Below are 27305 nucleotides of genomic sequence, written 5' to 3'. Positions count from 1 at the left end.
ACGACGCCCTTAAAATAGGCGGTTTGTACATTATGCAGTGATCTCGATGCATTTCGCCGATATAAGCGGGAAAAGGGACGTCAGTACAGCACAGAATCGCGATCATTATTTACGTTCATTAAGTCTAAGAGAAGTATGTAGGTTCAAAACGATGTGAAATATGTATAGACAATAGTAAAAATGTTTTACTACCATTTGGCATCTTTTTTTTGTTGATTACAAGGTAAGAAACTGGCAAAAGGTTTATGCAACTATGTAATATTTAATTAGCATGTTTATCATTCGTACCTATCTATTATTTAGGTAAAATTTTGGATTGGGCAGTACCTACGTATAGGTATCTATTTGACAAAAGCGAAGTTTCAATAAATCTATTTCTGTTTTTAAAATGTAGGCTGTATCTATTTTTTGAATTCGAGATGATAACTATATTAAAATGGTAGCAAAGCACGATTTTAATTATATGATAAAAGGGGAAGGTGAAATTTATTAATCAATCTATATTACTTAATTTTAATACTGAGTTAAGTAATAATATTAATCTTAATACTAAAAAACCCAAATTTACTTGGTTAAAATTTATCGAAACCAATAGTTGACAGCTTAACACAACTAATTCTCTACCACTTACCTATACCTAAATACATATCTACAGACTGTTTCAAGTTAAGAATTCACAACTGAACAGATAGGCCAGTGCATTTCTTACGGGCGTATGTTGCCAATAGTTCACGGGACTATGCAGGGCCGGCCGAAATAACCCATTCTTTATTTATATTCAAATTTTTATTTATATTTTCCAATGTTAATCAAATTTATTTTAAAAAGATAGGTACGTATCTATTTAATAAGCTTAACGACTACAATTACTTATAAATATGGTTACATTTTCAGGGAAGTGATTTTAAAGATTATTAGAAAAATGTCTTTATTAGTGGTTAAAATATTAGGTTTTACGCAATTGGTTAATTATTATGGCACAGGTAATTCTGACAGCTTAGGTGTCAACTCTCAAAATTATTTATAAAATATTACTTTCACAATAGTTAATAAATAGAAAGCAATAATAATTAAGATATTGTGCTTAAACTTCCATTATCGGGCAAGCCGGGCTAACAGGCCCTAACAGTAAACAATATTGATTACTTTATAATTGACTATTAATAGTTTTCTAATTCTCTTTATGTACTTAGTCATTCCAAACAATAGTGTCATTTGGAAAGCACATTTGGAAAGCAGACAGATTTATGAGTTATAGATAAATGAGCGGTATGTTTTTCAAAATAGTGTAATTAGGTGAAGTGGAGATTATATGTTTGTCTGTATACATAAGCCCAAACTGCCCGATTACGTTTTTAAATTCTTCTGCCCGGACAAGGGTTAAGGCATAACCATCGCGCACTCAAATCTCAAGTGTAAAAAATTATATTGTTAAAATGGATCCAGTTTTGCCGTTTAAAAGTGGTCAAATTTTACATCTGAGTGCTAAAAAAGTGATCTTAAACGTAGTGAGATACCACATTAATTTGCTTCGAGATGAAAGTCAACGTATTGTATTCGACAAAGTATCCGCGATGACAGGAGTGTCAGTTCGTACGATTCAAAAAATCGTACAGGAAGACAAAGAAGGTGAGCTTTCTGAGGTAAAAACAAACAGAAAAAGAACCCGTTGCCGAAACAACTCCAGAGACTATACTTACGATGAAGGTGTTCGTATCGGCGTTCGTCGAACAGTGCATAGTTTTTTTTTTGAAAACATTCCTCCTACTTTGAATCGTCTTCTGCCAAAAGTGAACCAAGACGAAAACTTGCCAAATTTTACCCGCAGTACAATGTACAGGTTGTTAAAAGACATGAACTTTGTTTATGCAAAACGTGATAAAAGTGCCGTGCTAATAGAACGTCCTGATATAATTGCATGGAGGCATGGATATTTAAGGGCCATTAAACAATATCGGGCTGAGGGCTATGACATTGTGTATTTGGATGAGTCATGGGTCAATGTGGGGCACTCGGTTTCCAGAGAATGGAAAGACAAAACCGTCACCTCGGCAAGAGATGCGTTCATAAAAGGGCTAAGTACTGGACTAAAGCATCCCACTCAGCGTGGACCACGTTTCATCCTTGTCCATGCCGGAAGTGAAAATGGTTTTGTAAACGGTGCTGAAATGTTTTTCCTTGCAAAAAAAAACAGCGCTGATTATCACGACGAAATGGACGGTCCGTGTTTTGAGAACTGGTTTGAAAACAAACTGTTGCCCAACTTAGTTCGAAAAACGGTTATTGTTATGGACAATTCTCCATATCATAGTGTAAAAACCGAGTTGTTGCCTAACCAATCGTGGAATAAGAATAACATTATGGACTGGTTAAGACAAAAAGACATATTTTTTGAAGAAAATTATCTGAAGTGCGAGCTTTTGGAGGTAGTCGCGCAATTTAAACAAAATTTTGATAATTACAAAATTGAAGAACTTTGTAAACAACAAAATAATGTCAAAGTGCTTCGTTTGCCTCCATACCATTGCGAATTAAATCCAATTGAAATGGTATGGAGCCAAGTAAAAAGGCATGTGGCCGTAAATAACAGCACCTTCAAAGCGAAGGATATGGAGGACCTCATAAAAAAAGCGTTTTCAAATGTTACGTCTGATAACTGGAAAAACTATATTCAACATGTAATGACTCTGGAGAAAAAATTTTGGGAAGTGGACGGTCTAATGGAAGACGTAACTCCCATAGTTATAGATTTATATGATAGTAGTGACAATTCCGATTTGGATATGGACGAAGAATGTACATAGTTTTTGATAATTGTAATATTGTAAATATATAAATGTCAAACTAAAAAACCAAATAATTTGTTACATTTCTATGGTTCTGTTGTATTTTTTTTAAAATATACAGAAGTTTTTATTGTTTTTTTATGTTTTTTACTGACACTAATAATATCTACCACAATACTCACTCAATTTGTTCATTAAACAATTAAGAATATTTTTAAGAGTCTGATGATGACCTAAGCCGAAATTTAATAAATAACTGTTGTGAGAAAAAGACATGTCTTTAATTTTTATTTTTCAAAAAAACAAAAAAAATTTAAAGTTACCTAAGTGAAAAAACGTCTAATGTGCAATATAACATGCAGTTCGGCCCTGCTTTTTCGCTGCAACTCCACTACTCTCGCCTATCTCAGTCTATCGGTAGTTCTGGCATCACCGCTTCCCATAAGGCTCCTTTATGAATTCTTAACTTGACACAGACAGTAGTAAACATGTTTTAAAAAAATATTTGATAAACTCGTACTCTGTCGTCAGTTTAATAGTATCTATATTTTATTTAATACTATTTTAAAAAGTATCTTTTATTCATCAATTCGTGGTTAGTAAATGTAAATGTAAAAAAGTAGATTGAGACTTCTCTTGAGTTTGATATATCATTTGAGTTCAGGGTTGTAGGTCATTATCATCATTGGTGCTACAGCCCTATAAAAGAGCTTCGACCTTCCTAAGTCTATTACGCCAGTCAGTTCTATCCATTGTCAACTGTTTCCAGTTTGCTGCGCCTATTTTTTACCATCCTCATCTACACCCTCCCTCCATCTGAGTTTTGGCCTACCCCTACTTCTACTTCTCACTGGTTGTGACATAAGAATTCTTCTAGGAGGGTTGTTCTGCTGTGATCTTGCCAGATGTCTTTCCTATCTTAGTCTTCATATTTTTGTAAGGAATACTACGTCTTTACCAACAAATATATGTTTATATCTATGATATACCTATCTCGTAGTTGTACCTCCTTCTCCAAACACCATTTTCACAGATGCCACCAAATATTCTTCTCAGGTTCCTTCGTTCAAATATAAGCAGGAGATTTTCATCTGCCTTGGAAATGGTCCATGTCTCCGACCCATATGTCAACACTGGTTGTATAAGGGTTTTGTATATGGTTATTTTTGTTTTTTGGCTTAAGTTTCTACTTCTCATATGTCTACTCAGTCCAAAATAGTATTTCTTGGCTAGGATTATTCTTTGCTTGATTTCGTCATGACGTTCTCCTTGGTGATCATGGAGCCTAAGTATATGAATTTGTCCACCACTTCAAAGGTAGAGCTATCAACCGTGAATTGGTGGCCGATGTTTTTGGCTCTATTGTTGGGTGTTGATGTTGATGCCATTATATTAGTTTTCTTCTCATTTACTTGCAGGCCCATATTTTTTGAGGCGTTTGACAAGGTGGTATACATTTCTTCTTGCTTGCGTGTTGGCGGGCAACTAGGTCACCATCATCTACATATGCCAAAATTTGGGATGATTTATTAAAAATGTTTCCTCTGTTTGGGCATCTCTGACCGCCTTTTCCAGAGCTATGTTGAAAAGGAGACACGCCAGCGCATCTCCCTGTCGCAGTCCAACATGCGTTTCAAATGCCTATGATTGTTCGCCTTGTATTTCGACTTTGCAAACAACTTTACACATTGTAGCCTTAACCAATCTTATCAGTTTATCGGGGATGTGGAATTCATCCATGGCTTCATACAATTTATTTCTTAGGACACTATCATAGGCCGATTTAAAATATACGAAAAGATGGTATGTGTCGATATTGAATTCATTGGGTTTTTCCAGTATTTGCCTTAGCACAAAGATCTGGTCTGTTGTTGATCGACCAGGCCTAAAACCACTTTGATATTCGCCAAGAAGCTCCTCTGAATATGCACTCAGGTGACCATATAAAATACTCGAAAATATTTTGTATGCTGTATTAAGGAGGGTTATCCCCCTATAGTTTTTACATTCCAATTGATCACCCTTTTTGTGTAGCGGGCAAACGATCTCAATACACCACTCTTTTGGGATTTGTTCCTCATTCCAGGCTCTCAGTATGATTTTATATATATATATATATATATATATATATATATATATATATATATATATATATATATATATATATATATATATATATATATGATTAGTCAGACTAGCACCTCCACATTTAATAAGTTCCACGGGTATACAAACGAAATTTTTCCGAACAGGTGGATTGGAAGACGTGGACATATTCAATGGCCAGCGAGGTCGCCAGACCTCAATGCTTTGGATTATTTTATGTGGTGTCATTCCAAGAATGTTGTTTATAAAATGAAACCTGCAAATACTGAAGACTTAAATAATTCGTAAAGAAATAAACAATATTTCTCAAGAAACCATAAAAAAGGATCTACAAGAATTTGTACAACGTCTGGGTTACTGTCAAATACAACAAGGGCTACAATTCGAACATTTAAGATAAAGTCATGTGTTAATTACTGGATTACTTTTAAGTTATTTATTATAATTTATTTATAATTTATTAGTATTAGAAATCAATAGGTAAATATAATTTTCTAAGCGCATATCTTTCAAATTATATCCGTTAGACCCCCAGAATTATACTTTTTTGGAATCGGCTTATTTTTATCGATCCAAAAATGTCCTAAATTACAGGGTGTTATATTTAAAAAAAAAATCCAAAAACAAATGATCCACCTTAATGTGTATCACTTTGTATAATGAAATTTTGTTATAAAATGTAAAACATTAACTTAAAAATCGGCGTATTTTAGATTTTTTGTAAAAAGGCTTTTCATTTAGAAAATATGGAATTTATTCCATACTTTCCGGACACACTGTAAATACTTGACTAACGTCTCAACTTTAACGTACGAAACGCATTGTTTATTTCTTATCCACAAGCTGAATGTTATTTTAATCGAAGGAAAATGGCGCTGCAATATTACAGTAAAAAGTTTATCCAAAGTTTATCACGCGAACCTCCTTATTATAAACGAAACAATAACTTGTTGTCAAATAAAAATGAAATTTTTTATTTGTTGAAAAACTGTTATAATAAATAAACAGCTTCCCGTGGTAAAATTTGGCTAAACTTTTTACTGTAATATTGCAGCATCATACTATTTCGATTAAAATAACATTCAGCTTGTGGATAAGAAATAAACAATGCGTTTCGTACGTTAAAGTTGAGACGTTCGTCAAGTACATAAATCACAAAACGCAACAGTATATCAATTTGTTTCTGTATATTTTAAACTGACTTATGTCATAAAATTAAAATGAACTTTCACATTTTGAAACTAATAATGGATTTAACATAATATTTTTTGTTTTCTAAATTGATATTCAATCTGTTGAAAAATGGCCTTGAAATACGTTAAAATTTGCTCTCTTTCGGCATTTTGAATTGTTTATATACATTTTACATTTCTATTAAGTATTTTACGAAAAACACACCGTAATAGACCAATAGTATTATTAGAAATAATTGAATAGGATAGTTTGTTTTTTTCATAAAATCTATTATAAATAAATTATTTACGACGTTTATTGAAGAAGTATGTATTAATCATAAATAGTTATGTTTTACAAAAAAAATTAAGTATCTTAAATCATACTAAAAAAAAATCTAAATTAAAAAAACTATTTTAAACAAATTAGATGGTTTATTTAACAATTTATTTAATTAAATAATGTACATATATTCATAATGTACGCAAAAAGTATATAAAAATTAAAAAAAAGGATGAATGTGTTGCTTGTGTGAGTCCATTTCAAAAGGTAAAAGAAATAATAAATTAGACTTACTCACAATCAATTTAATTTAACTATCAAACGACCGGTTTCGCTTTCTACAATATGCAAAGCATCTTCAGGTCACAATACAAAGTTAATTAAATGCTGAAAATAATAAACCCATATTAGGGTGTTGTCTAATAAAGGTAAAACAAAGATAGGTGATATAAATTATATAAATTACAGTAATTATGCCAATATTACATGTCTGTGGTTTTTAAAATGAATAAAATGTTTAAGCAGACAAGGTAAGACCCACAAATTGGTGAAATAGTCTATTAAACTGTAATGAATTAATAAATAAACAAATAAATAAAACATGAGACAATCATTGTCTCCAAGTAAGAGATGTAGTTCTTTTAAAATCCTCCCCCTTTTTAAATTTAATGTCTGTTTCGTCCCCCCGTTTTTTAAGTGTTTTCTGTGTGTCTTAAAGTGTCTCAATTTTAAATTTTAACTTTATAATTTGGACTTTACAACAATTTGCCACATATTGTAACATAACTTTATCAAAGAAATTTGATAATTACAAGCTGATCTAATTGCACACCCACACAATTTGTACATCTATTCTTATTCATTGTCTCACAACTGTCACCTTCCAAAACAAAAATAAAAATCTCAATAAATAACACACATTTCATAAATATATCTCCAGAATAAATATAAATAACTTTAAAGAACTTAATGGTATAGAACATTACTTTCATCAAACAAACAATTACATTTACCTATCTCTACTTCATTGGATGAAATCTGTCTCCTCAAGAACTTCCCCGTTTACTGTTAAACAATTACAATAGTTGACTTGAGTTCTCCAATCAACAATATAAGATAGTTTGAACCATGTTCTTTCAACCATCAATTAATAGAGTACCGGCATGTAAGTAATGTTTTATTTATTTGTTTATTTATTAATTCATTACAGTTTGATAGACTATTTTACCAATTTGTGGGTCTTACCTTGTCTGCTTAAACATTTTATTCATTTTAAAAACCACAGACATGTAATATTGGCATAATTACTGTAATTTATATAATTTATATCACCTATCTTTGTTTTACCTTTATTAGACAACACCCTAATATGGGTTTATTATTTTCAGCATTTAATTAACTTTGTATCGTGACCTGAAGATGCTTTGCATATTGTAGAAAGCGAAACCGGTCGTCTGATAGTTAAATTAAATTGATTGTGAGTAAGTCTAATTTATTATTTCTTTTACCTTTAAAAAAAAAGGAATGTCGAAATCCGTAAACAAGAACCAGATATACAGTTAACAGATCATTTGCCCTCCAGGGCTCCAAGTTTCAAAACCGTTCGATTTTTAGGACCATATTTTAAAGCTTTGTGGACGATTCCATTAAAAAGCAATTTTTTCGAATTTTGCACAATAAAAGTTTAAAGTATTTTGTTTCAAATTACGCTAATTCGATATCTTAATTGTTGGAAACAAAGCTGCTGTCAATTAAAACAAAAATGGACTAACTTCGTCCCAAATTGTACTAAGATAACTTTTTTTTTATATTTGTAAAAAAATGCAAGCTTTAAAAACATAAAAAAAATAATTTTTCTGCAGGTAACAGTATAAAAGTTATTGCTATTGTTTATAAGCAAAAAATTGATATGTTTAATATTGATTGATATTGATTTTGATATGTTGCAAAATGATTCTGCAATATTTAAAATCACTTTTATTATTTTTTTTTATAAAGTTGATTGAATGATGCTTCTTCTTTCATACGCTATCCATAGTTTTTGGTTTAGAATAATATTTCTATATTTTATATTTCAACAATGCGTTGTAGTCGCAGAAAAATTATAGTGCAGAATTCGCAAGTAACGTTCAGATTTTTCATTTGTATGAAATGCTGCACTCGCCTACTATTTACTCAATACTTGTCGCCAAAGTAACCAATCACTACAAAGATTGTTACTTTGGCCGGCCAACCGCAGCGCATGTTATTAACTGCGCTGTAATTGGCCTCTCGGCGGAAGATTGCTGCATATTCTCAAACACGATGTGTATAAAAGAGCAGCACATCTTCCGATCGGGATCCAGTCGTCATAAACTACTAGCCTCGTTAGACCATGTTGGCTCGGTGTGCTACCACGCTACTTTGAGTTTTATTATTTAACCAATATCCTGCTATCGTCGAAGACGTCGAAACCCAAGAATAGTTATCCAATTTAGAAGTTAAATTATCAAGAGTACGAGAACCGGCGTGTCGACTACAAAACACTTCCTGGCTGTAGAACACGACTTTCTGAGATAGAAAAGACATTGGTCTTAGAACTATTTCAAATTGTGTCGAACTGACCACAGCGTTATTTGGACCTGTCACGGTAAAGAGCGGAAGAAAGCCCCTACGGGGACTTGTAATTGCTTTTCCGATCAGGTTGAGCTGCAATAACACTTCGTCTCCAGAAACCTTATGCAAATAGTAACTATAAGAATTACTGTTAGCGAAAGGTAGCAGCATGAAGCGACTGGCAGCAGGAAGAGTCGACATTGCCGGCATTCTTCTGCCTCTCTCGAGGAGAGGGAACGCGGCTACATGAAGTGAAAAGGCCGACATCTCTGTGGAATTTGAGGTATACAGTACGCATCAGAATTCTAAAACAAATTAAGTCATTGTAAGAATATTGTCTATAAGAAAGCTCGAACGTTTAGAGAATTCTGATTGCCGGTGGCCCCTCACCTACCACAAAGGCTCGGCGGAACTTCTCGCCCGTAGAGGCCGGTATCCCAATTTAACTCCTTAAAACGAAGATGGACTCTCGAAACTCGAGATCCTCTTCGAGAGCGGCGGTCGTAGATCGTCCAGAAATCCCTGAAAACCAGGAGGACACTACGGCCGTACGACATACTATTAAAACAAAATTAAAAAAAAATGTAAACAAACCTAATAAGAAGAGTAGTTTTATCAAAGTCATGTAGTTTTAAATCACTCGTTAGCTAAGCTTTTATCCCGGTTTTTCTGGTTTGGTTTGGTAAAATTTTTTGATATTGTTATTTTCTCTAACTGATAACGTACGAATATCTGCAGATCACGTTCAAATGAGGATTGTAACACTTTTTTATTAATTTTAGGACTAAATAATGGCGTCATCTGCTGTAACAATTTCTTCCAAGGAGAAAAGACTAGGAAGTAGGTGGTTCTTTAATGCTCAAATACCAAGAATCTTCCAAGACAGCTAAACAAATTACGACATGGCCAAATGCTTTTCAAGAAAATCAGATTTTGGAGTGTGATTTTATTGCTCATTTTGTACATAGTTGGAATACTGGTATTAACAGTAATATCCTTACACGATACTAGAAGTGTTAGGGTAAGTATAAGGAGTGTGTAATTTAATCAAAAATACGAACAGTACAGAAGTGCGAAAATCATATATGTCATAAATAAAAAAATTAAATACCTATGCATCTTTGCGTGAAAAAGGTAAAATGCCAAAAAGAGACTCATATATAGAGCTCAAAAGATCATGGTCATATCGACTCATCCAGTGGAGGCTCTTCTAATTTATTCTTTTAAGTTTTCGAATAAAGCAAGATAAAGTTTTGATTAATGCAAAAAATCGGGGGTTCCTATCAATTTTGTTTCTTTATCTGGTTTTTGAATGAGTTAGTACAATATTCGCTGTACAATATATACCATCGTTCTGTAAAACTGTTTTTATGATTAAAGTCAACATAGAAGTTAAATTATAAAACAAACATTATTGCAGTTCTTTGTCGACACCAGTAGCGCACTTAGAATTTGCCTCTGCGGGGGGGGGGGGGGTTTAGTTGGCCACGGAAATTTTTTTATGTTACCTCCATTTTGAGTCCTTAAAATGTGTGAACATTTTGAGAACTTATTAACAGAGAGAAGAGAAAGGTTTAAACAGACAAATGAACAAGTGGAAGTAGAAGAAAGAATCGAAATATCAATCGAACAAGTGAAAGAAGCAATTAAGGGAATGAAATTAAAAAAATCTCCAGGCCCAGGCCGAATACATCCAGAGGTGATTAGGTATGGATCATCAAAATTGTTTGAGATGATCCGAAAATTATTCGAAAGATGCTTAAACAGAGAAGAAGTTCCAGAAGAATGGAGACAATCGTATATCTCTCCAATACACAAGAAAGACACAAAGATGGATCCTAAAAACTATAGAGGGATCGCAGTGATTGCTACTATAGGCCGACTATACTCAAAAGTACTACGAAACCTGATAGAAAATGATATTAAAAACAAACAACACGAAGAACAAGCGAGATTTAGGGCCGGACGCTCCACTATGGACAATATTTTCACATTAAAAATTGCAATGGAAAAACGAGTGCAGAGAAATAGAGAAACTCATATAGCTTTAATAGATTTGGAAAAAGCATATGACAGTGTACCGATCTCCCAACTATGGATAGAAATGGATATAAACCATTTCTTGAAAATAAACCCAATTCTTATTAACACCACTTAAAAATATTACGAACAAAACTTTGCAAGAATTAAAATGGGACAAGAAATCACCTCTCCTTTTCAAACAACAAAAGGACTAAGACAAGGCTGCTGCCTGCCACCCACCTTATTTAAAATCTATTTAGACAGATCCTTAGTGAAATGGGTAAAAAAATGTAGAAACATGGGAATAACGGTGGAAGAAAACAAGCTATATACACTTTTCTTTGCGGATGACCAGGTAGTAATTGCCAAAGACAGCTACGATCTTAGCTATATGGTAAGAAAACTGCAAGAAGAATATGAGGTGGCAGGTCTAAACATGAATATGACAAAATGTGAATATCTCTCAGTGCGAACAGATGAAATATGTGACTTAGTCTTGGAAGACGACAAAATCAAAGGCGTACAATCCTGCAAATATTTGGGTGTCATTTTCAACAAGAAGGGAAATAGCGCAGATGAAATCAGGGAAAGAATAAACAAGGGCAGAGCAGCGACCCGTGCCTTAAACCCTCTTCTCTAGCAAAAAACAATTCGACGACAAACCAAAAAACACATTACGGTAGTATAGTCCAAAGTATTACACTTTACGGTTCGGAAGTATGGGACGTCACCAAAGCTAATAGAAACAAACTTATGACGACAGAAATGGATTATCTGAGACGAAGCTGCGGTAGATCGAAACTGGAGAGAGTTAGAAACGAACAAATACGAAACGAAATGAAAATGGAGCGAAATATGAATGATGACATAAAAAGAAAACAATTAATCTGTTTCGGACATGTTAAAAGAATGCCAGAGTACAGATGGCCTAGAAGAGTAGTGGATTGGATCCCTCCTAAAAAAAGAAAGAGAGGACGACCACGGAGAAGTTGGCGCAACGATATTGATGAAGCAATGGCGGCAAGAGACTTAGAAGAGGCAACTGCATATGACAAAAAAAGATGGAAATTGGGGGCGGACAAGCGGCGACAGCTGTAATAAATCCGTTATTATATATAAAATGTGTGAGTAACAGTGTCGGAATAGGGTCCTGGGGGGCAGTTTAACCCTCAAAACCCACCCCCTGAGTGCGCCACTGGTATCATAAAATTTTTTATGATATACCACAATGTAGAGTTCTATAGAATCCATGGTACACAGTAGGAATTTTTCCAGTATCACAAAGCCACAATAACCCAGTTAACTTCTTCGTATCTATTAGCAAAAGATTTGTGTATACTTTAGATAGAAATTTGTCGATACGAGATAGACGTCCCCTTTTTGCTTTTCTTAGATCACACATGTTAGAATCGGAACCTAAATCATACTTAAAAAAAAAACAACATTTGGTGTATTATACGAAGTACTGATTTCCTTTATTTGACTGATTTTGATCATTTCTTTTCCATTGTCAGTTTTCCAATTTTTGTTGCCAACAAGGCTTTTGAAATCTATGAAATGGTGACATTTCTGTTACATTATATTATACTATTCCGATAGCTTTGGCCATTCTTGTCAAAGTAATCCGTTGTTCAGGAACATACAAGACCAACTGATGTTTTTTCGCGTTTTCAATTACAGCATGCGTGCTGTCTCCCTTATTTTGGGTGTGATTTTTCTTTAAAAACCTAAGAGTAATACTAACTTGGAAATAGATAGCTGCATAAGCAAACATTGAAAATATGGTGTGGTTTCTGTTTTGCCCACCACAGTTATCCGAATAGAAGATAAGTGATTAATTCCCTTCTTTTTTTTTGGGTCTCTATTCTCTATAAACTTCCACAAACAACTAGCAATTCCGTTTGAATCTCATTTAGCAATGTGTTCACGCTATACAAGCAGAAACCATAATTGTTGATCAGTGTAGTAGTGTTTGTTGGGTTGGGAGACTGAGACCTCGGAATCTTATGAAGACATCAAAGAGGATGTCGAAAACTCGGCGCAATGATAATCGACGCGGTTCAACCCGGAAGACTGTTCAGTTGAATATTAATTCCTGTAATAGTATTAATCGTAGCTCTAAGTTTAATTATTAAACCTAGAGCTAAGATTAATACTATTAAAAAAATTAATATTAAACTCACCAGTCTTCCGGGTCGAACCGCGTCGATATCTATTGGGCCGAGCTTTCGACATCCTCTCTGATGCCTTCTTCAGGGCTTCCGAGGTCTCAGTCTCCCGAGCCCCCAGACACTACTACACTCACTAGTCACTTCACTACTACGGCTGGGACCAGGGGACGGTTCATTTCTACCGTCGATGGTGACGTGGCCTAGGTGGAGGTTAGGCTGGGGATTGGCGCGAAAGGTAACCGTATGGCGTCATCTCTTGTATTAAGACAATTTGGTCTTTTTTCTATTTCTATGGCTTCTCGGATAATTCTTGGTTTATAGAAGCGGATGGGGGCTATGGTTTTGGAGTTTTCAAAATCAATTTTGTGACATGTATGAAGATGGTGTTGACCGAGAGCTGAAATTGAATCGGAATTGCGAACAGAAATGGAATGTTCGTAAATCCTATTTCGAATTCTACGATTTGTTTGGCCTATATAGGATCGGGGACAGTCTGCACAAGGAATTTCATAAACTCCGTGCTGTTTTTTTTCTTTTTGGGGAGAAAAATAAAAATCGACGGTAACCACTCTTTGGGTAATACGCCTGAACTATAAATTTGGTTTAAGAGTGTCACTAAAACATCAATGTGCTTCTCATCTAGAATTTTTAGGATTTCTATAGGAAGGATGTGAGGTTTAGGGCTTTTCCACTCTTCGTTGTTTTTAATGCGTGTAACATTTCTTCTTTGTACTAACAGTATTGTACTAACTGTAAGTTGTCGATATGTAAAAATAGCACGCTGATTTAACAAATTTTTCTTACCACCGTTGCCTAGAAGATGAAGAAATCTAATTTTATGCGTAATGCTTACATTTTTTGCAATAAATCCCCTTATTGTTTCCCCCTAAATATGTTTTGTTCTTGGGTGCTACCTATATATTTTTTAGTTTAGTAGTATTTTTCCAGTTTTGTCTAAAAAATGCAACTTTATCGTTTTTTGCGAGTTAATAGCCAATAAACTTAACCAATAAATACTAATGACTCATTTATTTCACCTATACGAGTGCGAGTAACCTATACTATTAGTGATGATGGAGCCTATCTCGTATTGTCTGACCATCTCGTATCCTGCCATGATTTTTTCCCTTGGTTTGGTTGTTTCTGCTTCTATCGATGACCATTAGTTTGTCCTCAGAATCAATATTCAAAATTAAATTACTTCTAATATTCCTCCCAAAATAAATTAAAATATCAAAGAAGCAGTCAATGACTTTTTATTAATCATAAAGATATTTAAAAAAATAATCTTTACTCTGCGATAATATAAAAAACTTTTCCAATATCCTATGAACACATTTACAATAATTAATGCACAGCACAAAAAGATCATAAAAGCCTCTTATCCTTATTAAAAACTGAATTGAGCATTCTCATCTTAATATGCTGACAAAAGATATCATTATCTTTCGGCGTATAATAAAGCCCAAAGTCAGTTTTCCCTCAATTACTGCAGGAAAATATTGATTCAAACGCCAACATGGATTTTGCGTGTAAATATAGGTTATGCAAAATTATGCAAGATTTATGGAGAGTCAGCTGAAAAAATTATAGGAGTATTTCTTAAAAATGACTTTTACTTATATGTAGGAGAATGTGTGTTCGATATTTTGAAATAACCTATTCGCCCTTGCTGAATATATAAAATGTATGGATTTATAGAATGGAAGATTTTTAATGCTGTATACAACACTGGGAGCGATTTTTTCAAATTAACCCTGATCTACATTTATCGTAATTCTTAAGCACATCATGGGCGCCCATAGGGGGGGGCAAGGGGGGGCAGTTGCCCCCCCCCCCCTATCATTAGTAATATTATTTAAAAAATCAGTATGTATGTAAGTATATTTAAAAAAAAAAATACATTATTAATGCATATTGTGGCGAGAAACTTGTAACAATACCTCAAAACAGCAAACAACCGGAAACTAATCTAGCGAAATACCGAGAAATGCGGTAGGTACTTCCTTAACAATGCCTCGAATGTAGCTACCTACCATAATAATATTGTACAATGCAAAGAGGGATTTTGAGATGTCGTAGGTATCAAGCCTTAATTGGTAGAAAGTGTACCTGTACCAACAATTTTAAACTTTATTTCATCCCATGTCAAATGCAAAATTTACTCTCACAAAAAAATATCCGCTTAATAAATGCTACACGTTTTTACTTGTTTGACTTAAATATTTAGTATAGTGGCCTAGTAAATTTTATTGAAATCAAAAATGTTTTAGAAACAATAATAGCAGATAACAAATTTAATTGCTCAACAAGATCAAGAGCATAGCAGCTTTCATGTGCCACATCTCATTCCACTTTTATAATTTCCCTAAATTTGATTTCCAAATATTCTTCTTTCTTAGAACCCATAGTAAATATTTTACAAACTAAATCAATAGATATGCTGGCAGTTAAAAATCATATACAGTTATTTCTTGATATGATAACAAAGCACAGACAAGAAGAGGAAACAACTTTTAAACCAATTTTTGAAAAGAGTACAAATGATGCCGAATCTCTAAGTATTACCCTTGAAAAACCACGAATCGCTCCTAGAAAGCAAACTCAACGGTCAAACCATGCGGTTAATTCCGCTGAAGACTTTTTTAGAGTGTCATTATTTATTCCGTACCTAGATTCTTTAATTAGTTCTCTTGGTGTCAGATTTTCAGAAGACAATGATCCTGGTATGTTATTGTATAACTTGCATCCCAAAAACATAATAAAATTAACTGAAGAAGACCTTGCCAAAATAATAGAAATCAAAAATAATTTATACAAAATTACTAATCTAAAAGAACAGGCATCATTGTGGCTCTATTATTGGAAAAATCAAACCAATTTAGATGTAGAAGATATTTCAATGATAGAGCTACTAGACCATTGCTTATTTTACACAGCTATAGCCCAAGCTATAGAAATTTCTCTGTGCCTTCCTCCCACTACATGCACGATTGAAAGATCATTTTCAACTCTTCGAAGGGTTAAAACCTGGATTAGGTCCACTATAAGTAAACAAAAATTAGATGGACTATGTATGATGAGCGTTCATAGAAATAAAATAGAAAACAATCGAAATAATTTTATTAAAAAAGTAATAGATGAGTTTGGACAAAAGCCCAGAAACCTTCAGTTTTTATTTTCACAAGATACAGAGCACTAGCCTTCAATATCAAGTTTACTTTTTACGTTTTGTTGGGTTTAACATTTTACCATTTTAGATTCTATTGGGAAATTATTCGTTTCAATAAATTATAATACATACAATACTAACTGAAAAAAAATGTTAATTTTTTTATAATAAATTATAACAAATAAATTTTTAATTAAATTTCTTCAATTGTTTACAACATAGTATAAATTTTTAATGTCAAATATAAATAAGTTGGCACCCAGCGAAGTATTTGAAGATTGCACACATTTGACTATTTATGCAATTTCGGCTAAGCATGGTAGTAGAAGGGTGTACTGTACACCCTACCCTAACCCTTTCAACGTAGTACAGTTTTGAATATTTGTTTTAATTTCCTAGTAAAAGAAATTTTTCAATTCAGATATTATGTTACTTACATATTATTTAAACTACACTATTGCTTGTGTTGCATTTCGTATCTCAGAGTACCTGCTTTTTTTATTACTATTTTTTAACATCCTTGCTTAAAATTGATTTTTTTATTCCTACATAAAAAATTTTGTATAATAAAATTTGTATGTATAAAGTCATATCATAAAATATGTTGTTAATAATTTTTTGTTTAAGATTACTTTTACTTTTCTGGTATTTCTTTACTGTTTGTAAATCATGTTTATATTTTTGCATTTTTGCAATCGGCTATTTTAGTTTGTTGTATGGATCAAAATAAAAATTTGAGTTGACTTGTCCCCCCCTGGATTTTGATATATGGGCGCCCATGAGCACAATATTTTATATATTGTATATAATTAGTATTGGAAAATTCTCGAGAATGAAATATCGGAGAATATTCTCGAGAATATTCTCAATATGAGAAATTTTCTAAAAATGAACCCTATGACGAGCTTAGGGATATTGTTAAAGATGAAACAGGGTATTAAGAATCATAAAATTATATACAAAATTATGAGACGAAACAACAGTGTTCTTTATATATAAAAAAAAATACAAAAACAACAGAAAACATAAAATTTATTTGATACAAAAATTAAATTTTCTTCTTAACAGACTCAGATTCAGAATCAATTTCTATCATTAGCTCATCCTGATCATCTACATTGTGAATTTCCATATACTGATGAGAAGTTGTGGGATTTCTTACCAGGCCGATCAGCAGTAAGCCGGTTCCTTTTAGAGGAGTGGATAAAACCATAAGTACTGAAACTTCTTTCAGTCGCTGCACTGGATGAAGGCATGCTTAATATATCCACAGCTATTTTAGTTAATTTTGTTCCGATACATGTACCTTTCCTCTATATGATTGGATCTAGTTTTTCAATTAAGTTTACAACACATAGTTTCCAAAAAAATCCTTCCTTAGACCGATAAAGTGCCAAATCTGCCATTATTTCAGCCGAGTCATTACCATATTTTAAAGTGGCTAAATTATCTATAAACTCAGTTCTCTCAACTTACTCTTCTCTGCTTAAATGACCACCATTAAACTTAGGATCCAATATATTCGCTGCCAAATGAATTTATTATACTGCCTTTGTTCATTTCCTTTTAGAGATAAACATTGTTTATTGCTTTTTATTCTTGTTTCCGTAATGGACTTGAACATAGTTATTTGTTCATATGATTTTTTAAGTTAAAAAACACTCAGTTATCTGACTTAGTCGAGGTTTATCTGATTCTAACTTAGAAATATAGTCAACAGTAGGATTTATGAGATGATTTAATTTTGATACTCTTACCCAAAATACGTCCTCATCCAAAATCAACTTTACAACTCGTTACAAACTCAGAGAAACTGTTTTTACTAACCTCCTATTGTAGTTCCATCTGGTGGGAAGTATTCGCGGAAACCTTTTTTGAAAAACCTTCACAAACAAAAAAACTGCCACCTATGTATAAAAGTTGTAGACTTTCAATCAGATCAAAAAATATTGTTTTAGGGCAGCTCAAATATCAACAGCAGATACCTTTCAAAATCTAAAAGCTTTGAATATGGTCTTCCAGGATTTCGACCTAATTTGCGTAGGTCAAAAATAAATTGGTGTTCAGAACTGAGCTATCTAAAGCACCCCGGAAAAGCTATTGCTTTGGCCTCATTTCCTGGAAGCGGTAACACATGGTTAAGATACTTGTTGCAACAAGCTACAGGTAAGGATTATCTTAAATATATTAACAATTTTGTTAGTACTTAGATGGGTACCTTTTTGTATACATGGAAGGGTGGACAGTTGAAAACTATTCTTTCTTACGTAAAATTTTTTTAAATAAATTTTCAAATTTTAATATTTTGATTTATAACCAGTCCCATTGTAAGGTATAGATAAAATACATTAAAAATGCAGACATGTTATATATAAACAGTTTATAGTCTAAAAGTTATTAATAATTTTATAAGAAATCAAAGATTTAGCCTAACGTTGACCCGTCATAACTTTTTACATGGTGAAAGTTTGTATCTATTTTCGTCGCTCCGTCATAACTGCGCTATTAACTTATTTGGCGCATCACTGATTAAAGGATTAACTTCATTTACTTCTTCCCAGTCTGTCCGGGAGGATTCACAAATTTCCAAAATCTTTCTACTGACTTATTGGAGGCAATATAGCGTAATATAATGACCAAGAACTATTGTACCATGTAAGAACCATAGAAGAACTAAAAACCATGTAAAAAGAACTAGCGACAGCAGATGGATAAAGAGAATAACCGAATGGAGACGACGCCATGAGTAAGAGAGGCCTAAACGATGGAGAATGGGACAACAGAGAGAGAGATGGAAACGGTTGAGCGAGGGAAGGCAGTGAATACTGTAGAATCCCTGAATATATATATATATATATATATATATATATATATATATATATATATATATATATATATATTAAGGTGATATTAAAAGTCAGAGATGCGCCAAGCAATTAATTAGCTAATTAATTAATTAATTAAACTTATTTAAATGATGCAATTATGATTTTATCACACTATTTAATTCTCTTATCTCAGGGTTATATTCGTGCTTCAATATCTATGCTTTACATATGATAGGTAAGGTCTGAGGAATACCGGAATAATAAACATATATGATACAAAATTATATATTGAAATAAAATTCACACTCAGATATCTTAAACAAAAAATATCTCATACAATTATTATCAAACTTTTGTTCTACGTACGTGAACCTTCAAAAATTAATGTTATATACTATATCAATTAAAATTTCAAATCAAAATTGTTGTTCTATATCTCCTGATAAATATTTCTATCTTTTCTGAAGCAATTAAAAAAAAAACTTTGTTGATAAAGGAAAACTGACGAATGAAAAAAAAAACTATCTCTCTGATGATGAGTTGTCCAATTCTTTGTTCCTTGTAGCCTACACTATCTATTCTTAGCAGTTCCCTAGGTAATCAGCAATCTTACAACAAATTATTGCGAGCCTCTCGTCTTCAATGATCTCTTTCAGATGCACGTATCGTTCAAAAGATAAACTTCTTCTCCTCTCGATAAACTGAATCTCTCGTTTCGGCCTGAACAGTGACTCTTGGAATATATAAGTAGAAAAGTATAACTTACAATATTTTACTGGATCAACTTCCGTCAGGAGACACTTAGTCCACGAAAAATCACAAACATTCACTTCTAATGCTTTCTATCATTTGGGAACCGCCAAAGAACTACGACTGTTCGCCTTGCACCCTTGGAACACAACTGATGATCTTTTTTTCCTCTAAAATCTAGCTAAACTCTCATTCATCTATCTCTCAAACTTTTTTTCACTCTTTGCCAATCAAAGTTCGTCATATTTATCCCCATTTAGATAACAAACAACAATTTTGATTTGAAATTTTAATTTATATAGTATATAACATTAATTTTTGAAGGTTCACGTACGTAGAACAAAAGTTTGATAATCATTGTATGAGATATTTTTTGTTTAAGATATTTGAGTGTGAATTTTATTTCATATATGTTTATTATTCCGGTATTCCTTAGACCTGACCTATCATATGTAAAGCATAGATATTGAAGCACGAATATAACCCTGAGATAAGAGAATTAAATAGTGTGATAAAATCATAATTGCATCATTTAAATAAGTTTAATTAATTAATTAATTAGCTAATTAATTGCTTGGCGCATCTCTGAATCTCTATTGAATTATTTGATTTTTATTTTCGTTACCAAACATACATTTGAAATTTATTTTGAATTATTTGAATTTTACTGATTGCATATTTGATATTTGTCGTGAAAATTTATTAAATTTGGGGAGAAATATTTGTCGTGTTTTGCAACATAGAGAGTGTTGTAAAATTTCACATTTGGGGGGGACAAAAAACAGTAACAAAAAGAAACAACATGTCGACCACAAGGAGTCAAAGCAAAATGAAAGAAAGAAACGAGGATAACAGATTAGAAGAAACAATTGTTGAAGAAGGATCGGATAATGAAGGAAATGCTACAATAATGGAGGAAAGAAAAGAAACAGGGATGTTAGAAAAATTATTAGCAATGATGCAAATACAGACACAAACAATAGAGAAAAACCAAAAAAAGATCATGAGTTGTTTTCCAAGGGTGCAAGGCGAACAGTCGTTATTCTTTGGCGGTTCCCAAGTGATATTAAGCATTAGAAGTGAATGTTTGTGAGTTTTCGTGGACTAAGTGTATCCTGACGGAAGCTGATCCAGTAAAATATTGTAAGTCATACTTTTCTACTTATATATTCCAAGAGCCTTCTCGTTCAGGCCGGAACGAGAGATTCAGTTTATCGAGAGGAGAAGAGACTGGCATCTGTTGAACGACACGTGCATCTGAAGGAGATCATTGAAGACGAGAGGCTCGCAATAATTTGTTGTAAGATTGCTGATTAACTAGGGAACTGCTAAGAATCGATAGTGTAGGCTACAAGGAACAAGGATTTGGACAACTCATCATCAGAGAGATAATTATTTTCCATTCGTCAATATTTTTTTATCAACAAGTTTTTTTTCTTATTGCTTTAGAAAGGATAGAAATATTTATCAGGAGATATAGAACAACAATTTTGATTTGAAATTTTAATTTATATAGTGTATAACATTAAATTTTGAAGGTTCACGTACGTAGAACAAAGTTTTGATAATCCTTATATGAGATATTTTTTGTTTAAGATATTTGAGTGTGAATTTTATTTCAATATATAATATTATATATAATTGTGTATCATATATGACTATTATTCCGATATTCCTTAGACCTTACCTATCATATGTAAAGCATAGATATTGAAGCACGAATATAACCCTGAGATAAGAGAATTAAATAGTGTGATAAAATCATAATTGCATCATTTAAATAAGTTTAATTAATTGATTAATTAGTTAATTAATTTCTTAGCGCACCTCTGACTTTTAATATCACATTAATATATATAATGACTAACTGAAATTCGGTAGCGACATCTGTAGTTTCATCGATAATAACAGCTATATAATTTGATTTGTTAATTTCTTTAGTCATCTCATCATGATAAACGCCAAGCATAGTCAAATAGTTCATTTTGTATATTTTTAGAGGTCTCTTTAAATACTGTTGCTTTATTAAAATGATCCTTTAAATCTTTATCTTATTGAGAACTAGAAATCTATTAATTCCCGAAAAACTTATTTATTTGTTGATTCTTCCGTTTTATCATGACCTCGCAATGCTAATTCTAATGCACCACAGAATCTTATATAGTTTATAATTTTGTTTAAAATATACCTGATTTTATCAACTTGTTCGCTCTGCATAAAAACATTTTGTCTATTAGCCGAACTTAACTGAATCATTATATTTGATTTTCCGAGCACAGAGAAACTAAAAATATTATTTATATGTTCCTTGCTACTTTCATGAATTTTTATTTTCTTGTAAATATGTACTACATCAATGATAACAAGTGTTGCCCATGTAGAATCGCCCCCAACAAAACACATACGAAACAGAAAAATGTATTTTGGTTATCACATCCACAAATCTAGCTATTTTTTAAATATATATTTCTATTAAACTTCCTTACACAGCCTTTAAAATTTAAAGAGGTAGATGTTGAAGCTTTCTGCGTAATTGTTATATTAAAATATGGAAGTGGTCAAGTTCCTTAGTTTGAATTGTCTCCTCAAGCGAGCTTTCACTAACAAATAGTTTTCCTCAACATCTAAAATTTAGCAGCATTTAAAAAACAGCGAACACTTCAAATGCAACTAAAACATTATAGATAAGCAAAAACCTTTCCAATACCCTACCAAAGTCACATTCTAAAATACACTTGGGCCGAAGTTTGTCGGGCTCCGAAATATTCCATTTTTCATATTGTTACATAATCTGTTTTCCTATGTGTTTGAAGTCAAATCTCGAACTATACTGAAATAGACTCGGGTAGTCAACTCGCTTAAATTATTTGTTTTTTCGTAGAGATTAAATATTGTATGTAGATAATGCATTGATATTACAAAAAGCACAGTAAAAACAAAAGTATTTTTAGTGATTAATATACTTTCCGATCAATATATTTTTCAGAGCCAGTACCATGGCCCCGTAGCTCTGTAATACTAGCCGCCACTGGTTTTATTCAGTTAAATCATTACATCAAACGTGTAGTGTATTAGCACTTACCATTTTTGATATAATTAGTTACTTATATTTACGTATTGCAGGATATCACACAGGATCGGTCTATAAAGATTACGGCCTTTTAAAAAATGGTTTTCCAGCCGAGAGTGTATATAACAGTTCCGTATTGGTAGTGAAAACACATGAGTGGGGACCATCCGCCAGAAGTCAGTTTTCCAAGGCCATTTTGCTTGTCAGAACTCCAGCCGCTTCTATTCAAGCGGAATTCAATAGACAGAGCGGCGGGCATATTGGTTTTGCTGCTCCGGATAGATACAAAAGGATGAGGGGACGTTGTAAGTATAATTTACGGGACTTCCAACATAATTTTGCCATGACTCTAAGGATCCTAATATACGAGCGCCAATGTCATCGCGTTAGCAGTGCTGCATTAGCGTCGGTTCAACCGGACAGTGGCACTACCATGAAGTAAATTGTACAAACGGCAATGTCGTTCATATAAATACAACGACATTGTCAGCGTGAAGAAGACATTGTCATGTGAAAAAAACCTTCACATAATTTTTTTAATTTGTGATGAGGAAAAATTATAATTTAGTGTACCAATTAATTTAGCTCCTCTGATTTTTCAATATTTTATTTAATTTTTAATTTGGTTAGAAGATCACAGTTTTAGATTTAGTTCTTAAGTTTCTTTCCCTAAGAAATGGTAGTATGTATATATATTCAGGGATTCTACAGTATTCACCGCCTTCTCTCGCTCAAACGTTTCCATCTTTCTCTGTTGTACCATTCTCCATCGTTTGGCCCCTCTTACTCATGGCGTCGTCTACTTCGTTCCTCCAGGATCTTCGGGGTCGTCCTCTTTTCCTTCTTCCTATGGGGCTCCATTCGGTTATTCTCTTTATCCATCTGCTATCGCTAGTTCTTTTTACATGTCCATACCACTTTAGTCTTTTTTGTTCATTATATGTTAGTATGTCTGTTTCTATTGATGTTCTTTGCTTTATCTCGTCATTACTTCTCTTATCCATTCTTGTTACTCTGTAGCATCTTCGCAGGCATTCCATCTCGGATGCTACTATCTTATTGCTGTTTTTCTTGTTTATAATCCAATTTTCAGCCTCATATTATGTCATAATACTTCGCAATAATGTTTTATAAATCGGTGTTTTTGTCTTCATATTTAGGTGTCTATCACATCATACTGAGTTAAGTTGTCAAATTGCTGTTCTTGTTTGTCCTAATGCTTAATTTCTTCCTCTGTTGTTGCCTTTTTCGTGATTATAAACCCCAAGTATTTGAATTTATCCTTTCCTTTGATTGTTACTTTGTCGTCAATCTGTAGATCTTCTATGTCTTCTTCACTTGTATATAGGTACTCTGTTTTCGCGAGGTTAATAACTAGGCCAGCCTTGGTATATTCTACTTGTAGTTTCTTCATCATGTAACTGAGGTCCTCTTAGTTTTGTGCAATCACTACTTGATCGTCTGCAAAGCTCAAAGTATATAGGTATTCGTTCCGTACCGGTACTCCCATGCCTTCGCATTTTCTTTTCCAAGTAGTCAAGGCTTTCTTTAATTATATTTTGAATAGGGTTGGAGATGTGGAACAACCCTGCAGGAGCCCCTTTCTTGTGGTGAAGTCTCCTATGATTCTTGTTCTCATTTTATTTTCTTTATACAGGGCTTTTGTAGCTTCTATGAGTTCCGTTTGTATTTCTAATTTGTACATTGCCTCCATAGTTCTGACCTTGGTAGAGAATCATACGCCTTTCTCAGTCTCACAAATGCCAAATGTATATCTCTATTTATTGTTTTTTTCTTTTCCAACCTTTCTTTTTCTGCCGTGAAGCCTGCCTGATTCTCACAGATTTTGCCTTTTAAGGCTTGCTATATCTTTTCTCGCAGTATCTTCAATACTTTTGCACGTTTGCAAAATGTGTATGTAGCTGGTTACCAAATTTAAAATCACTTCTGTTTTGTTTGAAGTTATCTGTATACCGCCCGTCACGCAACACTTTGAAGTGGTAACATTTTGACTGCGCCATGTATGTTGTGCCATCCGTAAAGTTATTTGCCATTTACTTTCGTTAAAACTGAGTTTAATTTCTAACCTTCTGTTTGTTAGATAGTCGTAGTTGTTGATAAGTCGCAGGTGGCTATTACATCACTCGCAACAAATAGGCGTCACCTATGTGGTATGCGATGAATTATGGTTTTTGTTACATCAGTTAATGACTTAGCTGTTGAACTTATGTCATGTTTTTAATTAATCCGCGGGTATTTACTTTAGTATACCTTATTCATGCTTGTCCCTATGCTCTATATATTCATAGCATGTTCCCTATTACTTGTGTTAAGTTTCCAACCCAGTCTATCCTTTGTGGAGTACTGGCGATTCAGATTAATTGTCTTGTAATGTAAACATAGCAAGGAAATAAAGAAGGAAAAATTAAGGGGTAATTAGCCTAGAAAAAAGTAATAATTATTTAAGTAATTATTACATATTCCAAATTGATTAAAGAACAAATAAATTTATAGCTAGTAAGTAACATATTTAATGTAAACATTTTACATTAAACAAAGATTGAAAACTCGACCTAGTTTAAGTGTAGTACACGAGTCTCAAATATCAGGTCGCCACGGTTGTTTAAAAGAAAAAAATCACGTTTAAAAACATAGACCTTCGCTGGAAAATAACACGGGGACTCAGTCAGCAAAAAAAATAATAACTCGACCTTAATACTACGATCGGAAATTGAGAATACGGGCTCATAAAAAATAGAAAGAAGATGGCAAGCGGAGAATAGAGGGAAGGAGGTAATGGAGAGCGCCCCACGCAAGAAGTACGAGCGACCGAGACAATACGCAGCCAGTGAGCGCTCTATTTTAACTCGACGGGGTAGTGTGACGTAGAAGTGCCGGTATCTGGAGATTCGAAAGTTCGGGATAGCACGCCGTTCTTCAACTGACGGATTTTGAATTCCTGTAGGACTGGAGGCGTATTCATTAGCTAGAGCCTAAATAAGCGAAGGTAACTAAGATCTATATACTAACCCAAGGTATATCTAATAATACGGAATTGTCCGCCCTTTAATTCCTTGCTTTGTCTCTTCTCGTCTCCCTTCGCGCCTGATCGAAACATTATTGGTCATAACTGATATTTTGTTATCTTAGTTGTAGTATACAATCTATTTAATGCATTGTAAACTCAAAATTTGATTTGATTGTTCTTCCCGGCCGTTACAGGTAGAGACTAGAAGAGATACACATTTTTCGCTTATGCAGTGCTCCGGATTCTAACGTAAGCCCATAGCCTCTCACTCTTTACAGGACCTGAGACCGAGAAGTCCTTAATCATCTTCCTCCCAAAATCTCCCTACCCTCTTGTAAATCCGCGAGGGCGAAACCAGTCAGTCCAGACTAGTGGAACCAGTAAGCCTGACAATTTATTAGAGTCTTAAACCGGCACGAAATATCAATTTTAGTATGTAAGCAGGATTTTAATAAATGTGGTGAAAGAGATGGGGATATAATTAGTTAATCAATTAATTATTAATTAACTTATTAATTTTCTATTTTTAAAATCCTGTTTTAGATTGGCAACAATTTGTGACCGAAAAACTACGTGGATGGCAAAACATGAATCTGGATTGGCTGTACAACTTCACAGGGCCTACACACGTAATCTTCTACGAGCAGTTGGTAGATAACGTAGAGCATACCTTACGATCCGTCATAGAATTCATAGACATCCCCTTAAACAAAGAGTTGTTCGATTGTGCCATAGAGAGAAAGGAAGGGATATACAGAAGGAAAAAGAGGGTTTTAACCTTCGACCCATATACCGAAAAAATGAAGATTATGATTAAAGATGTACAGAAAAAAGTTTTTGATGCAATATATAATTTCGCAGCTCCCGCTGATTCTAGGTGATCAAAGAAGATTGTTAAAGGTTTGTACGCTGTTATGACGAGTGTGTGAATAATGAGTATTTTATACTAAAAAGTGCTATTCCAACTTACGAGCACATTTAAATAAGATCAGTGACTGGCCTGTTGTTTTATAGTTATTTCAAAAAATATTTTCTGTTATTTTCCAAAAAATATTTGTTAAACAGTGCATTTAATTATATACAATACATACAACAACTATATCCCATATCAGTGGCGGCTCGTATCACTTTAAGAAGGTACCTAGTGCCAAAATTTGGGCAACTGCCTTAATTTTTAGTGACGAGTTCATGATACTGTCAAAAAAGCTATAAAATAAAAAATAAAAAAAAAATGGGCGCAGATACTTTTATCTTAATATATGTATCTACTACTTCTGGGATGCCAAGAAATTGACCAAAATTTATCAAAACAGTTCCGTAAA

The 27305-nt window shown here is 33.3% G+C and overlaps 1 protein-coding gene across 1 annotated transcript; it reads left to right on the top strand.

Annotated features, from left to right (window-relative positions):
* Positions 1-10: 10 nt before the first annotated feature.
* LOC140446174 (WSCD family member CG9164) lies at positions 11-27305 on the top strand. Its single transcript, XM_072538707.1, has 5 exons — positions 11-223; positions 9725-9963; positions 18266-18473; positions 23009-23260; positions 26527-27305. Exons 2-5 carry the CDS (start codon positions 9853-9855, stop codon positions 26862-26864), a joined length of 909 nt encoding a protein of 302 aa, XP_072394808.1. The 5' UTR covers positions 11-223; positions 9725-9852; the 3' UTR covers positions 26865-27305.

This window comes from Diabrotica undecimpunctata, chromosome 7 (assembly GCF_040954645.1).
Source record: "Diabrotica undecimpunctata isolate CICGRU chromosome 7, icDiaUnde3, whole genome shotgun sequence".
NCBI lineage: Eukaryota > Metazoa > Arthropoda > Insecta > Coleoptera > Chrysomelidae > Diabrotica > Diabrotica undecimpunctata.
The sequence above is the reverse complement of the archived record's forward strand: the minus strand, read 5'-3'. Positions and strand labels throughout refer to the sequence as shown.

Bases quoted from the DNA above. Each gene is read 5' to 3' on its own strand.
- LOC140446174 (XM_072538707.1), top strand. From the start codon at position 9,853: ATGCTTTTCAAGAAAATCAGATTTTGGAGTGTGATTTTATTGCTCATT. The intron at 9,964-18,265 runs GTAAGTATAAGG...ATATTGTTTTAG, and splicing joins ACGATACTAGAAGTGTTAGG to GGCAGCTCAAATATCAACAG. The intron at 23,261-26,526 runs GTAAGTATAATT...ATCCTGTTTTAG, and splicing joins CAAAAGGATGAGGGGACGTT to ATTGGCAACAATTTGTGACC.